At 18.1% G+C, this 4,785-nt stretch overlaps 1 protein-coding gene and 1 non-coding gene across 2 annotated transcripts; both read left to right on the top strand.

Annotated features, from left to right (window-relative positions):
* Positions 1–2: 2 nt before the first annotated feature.
* On the top strand, positions 3–785 carry DDB_G0293494 (hypothetical protein; the record flags this gene model as incomplete). Its single annotated transcript, XM_629107.1, has 1 exon — positions 3–785. A coding segment is annotated over one exon (783 nt), but the record flags the coding sequence as incomplete, so codon positions are not given.
* A 2,930-nt stretch (positions 786–3,715) lies between these two features.
* tRNA-Lys-CUU-9 lies at positions 3,716–3,788 on the top strand. The gene has a single exon. It is a non-coding gene; the product is annotated as a tRNA-Lys (tRNA).
* Positions 3,789–4,785: the final 997 nt, after the last annotated feature.

Genomic DNA, 4,785 nt, shown 5'->3' with positions numbered 1-4,785 from the left:
CAACTTTAAAAATTTTAAATTTAAATAATTTAAATGAATTGGAAGACAAAGATATTAAAAAATTATTTATTTTTAATTTTTTATATAAAAAAGGAATAAAAGAAAATTTAAAAGAAAAAGATAAAGTTAGAATTGGATTTCAATATATTTTAAAATATAAAGAATTTGAATTTGTAAAAAAGATTATTAGAAATTCAACAGCAATAAATAAAAATAGTAATAATTCAAATAATAATAATAATAATAATGATTTTTTATATAAATATGGTATTAGATTAGCATGTGAAAATTTTGAATTATTTAAATATCTTTATTATAATTTTAAAGAGAATTTCCTTTGGAATGATAAATTAGTTGGTGAATTCATTGCTAATAGGGGTGATTTAGAATTTATGAAATTTATTCATCAAAATGGTGTAGATGGAGGGTTAAATAAATTAATTGATAATAATTTCATTATGGAGAATGCTGTAACAAGTGATAGTTTAGCATTGGTTCAATATTTAACAGAGTTGAATATTTATCCAATTTCATCATTAGTACCAATTCAAGCATTGCGTCATAAAAGAGATGAAATATTCTTATATCTATTAGACAATAGAAATGATCCAATAGATATTAATTTAAATGCAATTCATCATAATTTAGAAATTGTAAAAAGAATAAAATCAAGATTACAATCAAATCAAGATAAATTAATTCGTTATAATTTTAAAGGTATACCTCCAAAAAATTTAAATAACTTAATTTCACAATTAGATTTAATTTTATTAAAACCATATTTATAATTAATTAATTAATTAATTAATTAAAAGTTTATATTTTTTAAATAAATAAATAAATTAATTTTTATTTTTACAACATTTTTTTTTTAGATTCGGATTGTCATTATTTTTTTTTTTTTTTTTTTTAATTATTTCTATTTCTATATATATTGATTATTATTATTTTTTTTTAAAAATCATTTCTATTTCCATATATATTATTTTTTTTTTACTTGATTTTAATATTATTTTATAAAAGAAACAACAATAACTGGATTATTACTAATAACTGAATTGTTTTGATTTTTTATTAAAGTAAAATTATTGTGAAATCCATTATTTGAATTATTTCTAACATTTAAAAATTGTTTATTTTCGTTTGATAAACTAAGATCTTTGAAAGAGTCTTTTTTTTTAAAAAAAAATTAAAAAACAAAAGTTAGTATATAGGTTTTTTTTTTTTTTTTTTTTTTTTTTTTTTTTTTTTTTTTTTAAAAATAAAAAATGTAATTAAACTTTCCAATTAAATTCATTTTTTGATATTTTTTTATAATTAAAAAGTTAAAAATATTTTTTTGAAATGGTATTTTATTTTTAAATTCTTAATTTTCCTAATTTTTTTTTTTTTATAAAAATTTAATTTCTATAAAAAAACTTTCCCTAAAAAGTTGTAGGTAAATTTTTTTTTTTTGATTTGATTTTTTATTCCTTGTTTAAAGGGAATTTAAAAATATTTTTTTTTTTTAAAAAAAAAAATTAATAAAAAATGGATAAAAAAAAATTATTAAAATTAATGATTTTTAAAACCATAAATTTTTTAAATATGTTGTTTTTTGGGGGGTAATATTTTTTTGGAAGGGGGGGTTTTTTATTTTGTTTTTTTTTTTATTTTCCTTTTTTTAAATCTGTACCAAGCTGTGAAAATAAACCCGAACCCCCTTTTTAATTTTAGGTTGTGTTTTTTTTCATGATTAATACTTATTATTATAATTGTCATATAAAAAAATTCAAAAAAAAAAATTAATTTTCATTTTTTTTTTTTTTTTTTTTTTTTGTGGTAAACACCAAAAAAAGTAAGCTAATTCAGTAATTCAATTTTTCAAAATTTATTTTTAATTTGTTTCAATACAAAAAATTAAGAATTGGAAAATGAAAATAATAATTTTTTTTTTTTTTTTTATATGTACATTGATTGTTAAAAAAAATGTATATAAAAATAATACCCCCTTCAACCTGATTCATCCTTTTGTAAGGAGAGAGAGGGGGGGGGGTGGAATTTTATTTATTAGTTAGATTGCCATTATTAATTTGTACAATTTCTTTTTTTTTATTTGATTATCAAGATAAGTAATTGCAAGATTTAAATTAATTTTTCAAAATAAATATACCAATTTTTTTTTTTTTTGTCATTCCTTTTTTTTTTTTATTTTTTTTTTTCTTTTTTTTTTTCCCTTTTGATATTGTTATATTATTAAATACCACTTTTTATTATTTAATTTTTTTTTTTTTTTTTTTTTTTTTTTAAAAAATAATAATTAAACAAAAAAAAGTTTTTCTAAACAAAATAAATTCTTTTTTTTTTTACAATTTTTTTTTTTTTTTTTTTTTTAAAAATGATACTTAAAAGTGTTAATACACAAAATATATTTAATCTCCACTTGTTTCTTTTTTTTTTTTTTAAAAATAATAAACAAAAAAAATCTTAATCAGTTATTATTCTGTGTAAAAAAAAAAAAACAATGAAGGACGTATGGAATTTGAAATTCAATATAGAGCAAAATATTAAAATAAAAACAAAATTAATAAAATTCGATTATTATTATAATAAAAACAAATAGTAAGAGTGGTTATTTTTTTTTTTTAATTTATTTTTAAATATTTTTTTTTTTTAAAATAAAAAATTAAAATATTTATTGTATAATTATATGTAAAAGTGTACTATAATTGCCTTAATTTTAAAAACTCATATTATAATTCTTTGAAATAATTATTTAAATAAACAAAATCACAAGATTTATAAATAATAATCTTAAAGTACAAATATGGATATTAAATTAATATTTTCATTATTTTATAAAATAAACAATTAAAAAAAATTATAAAATTAAAAAAATACAAAAATAAAAGAATAAAATATTTAAATTCAATTTTCTGTTTTTTTTTTTTATTCATTTTTTAAAAATTTATTTACAATTTTTTTAATCTATTTTTTAAAAAATATTTATTTATTAAACTAGTTTTTTAATTATTTATTTTATTTTATTATATTTTATTTTATTTATATAATTTATTTATTTTTTTATTTATTTAAAAAATTTATTAAAAAATGATTTACGGTATGTGTGTAAACTAATTAAGTTATTTTTTTCAAAAATTTATTTTATTTATTTTCTAACATATTGATTTAAAAATTTGTTAGATTGTTTGGCAAAAAATAAATCAGTTAAAACAACAAGTTTTATCAATACAAAAAAAGATCAATCAAAAAGTGTTGTAAATTTAAATACTCAGCCCACTTCAAACTCTGTACATTTAGAAGTTTTTCAAAAACCAAATGGAGGATTAGTTATTTGAAATTATTATTCTCATAAAATTAAAATTAAATCGATTTTCTATTTAAATATCAATGTATAAATAAGTGTAATTTAATAAAAGCTATTATAATCTATTTTCTCATAATTTTTTTTTTTATTTGCCACACCACAATTTTAAATCTCTGTTCTGTGCAATTGAACAAAAAATCTGAAATAAAAACTCTTAAATTAAAATATTTTATTAATTTCAAAAGAAAGAGACAACAATAAACTATTTATTTTTTGTGTATTAAATTGATAATTATTTGACCTTTTTTTTTTGGATAAAATAAATTGCTTCACCTGTAAACTCATCTTTTTTCAATTGGAGTAAATTTATTACGTATACCAGTATTTTAATTGAAAATTCATAAAAATGCCCGGCTAGCTCAGTCGGTAGAGCGCCAGACTCTTAATCTGGTGGTCGGGGGTTCGAGCCCCCCGTTGGGCGAATTATTTTTACTGAGTATAGTTGAGATCGCATGTTCGACTCCGGCTATGAAGATATTGTAAAAGGACCCAAATGACTTTACCATACAAATAATAAAATTAAGAAAACTAACCTGCAAAGTATATTGTATTTCAGAACAAGTGCTCCCAAATCATATATTAACAATACCAAATTAACAGGATTCATCTTCAAATTAACAGGCGGAACAATCATAAACAACAAACAACAAACAAAATCACACCAATTATACCTCCTAATATGAAGAAAGACCATGAAATCAACATTGACTACATTCATATAAGATTTCATAAACCTCACTTCATATGGTGTTACAAGGCTATAGATTATCACATTTCTCATATAAAAACTTGATAGTAATGATATTTCACCAGATATGGATATGGATTTGCAATCAACTTTAAAAAAAAATCATTTGATTAATGCATTAATTTTTTTTTATTAAAATGATCAAATATAAAAAAAAAAAAAAAAAAAAAAAGAATTAAACCTATAATCCCACCAAATATAAAGAAGGATCATGAGGTTAACATAAACTACTCAACAACAACAAAAAAAAAAAAGTTCAATAATAATTCCACCAATTTATCTTTTTTTAAAAATAGGATATTTAAAACATAAAAAAATATATTTATGCTTGTATAAAAACCATTTAACATATTTATTTTAAATTTTTAACCAATCTGATTAAATATAAATTAAAATATTAATTTGGATACCTGGTTTTCAAATTAGAATAATAAAATGGTTAGTATTTGTTTAAATTTTTAATCTTTTTTTTATCTTTTTTTTTTTTTTTCAATACTCACCAATTAAAATCATAACCAACACCACAGTTGCTACCACCATCATTATATTGTTTAATTGCTGGAGTGCTCCAACCACCAAATGCTGAAAAATCATCAAAACTTTGTACTCCATCCCAATTGGCATACTAATTGTTGTTGTTGTTGTTGAATGAAAGAGTTTTTATTAATAT

The sequence above is a fragment of the Dictyostelium discoideum genome (genome assembly GCF_000004695.1).
Source record: "Dictyostelium discoideum AX4 chromosome 6 chromosome, whole genome shotgun sequence".
Taxonomy (NCBI): Eukaryota; Evosea; class Eumycetozoa; order Dictyosteliales; family Dictyosteliaceae; genus Dictyostelium; species Dictyostelium discoideum.
Note: the sequence above shows the minus strand (reverse complement) of the source record. Positions and strands in the feature narration are given on the sequence as shown.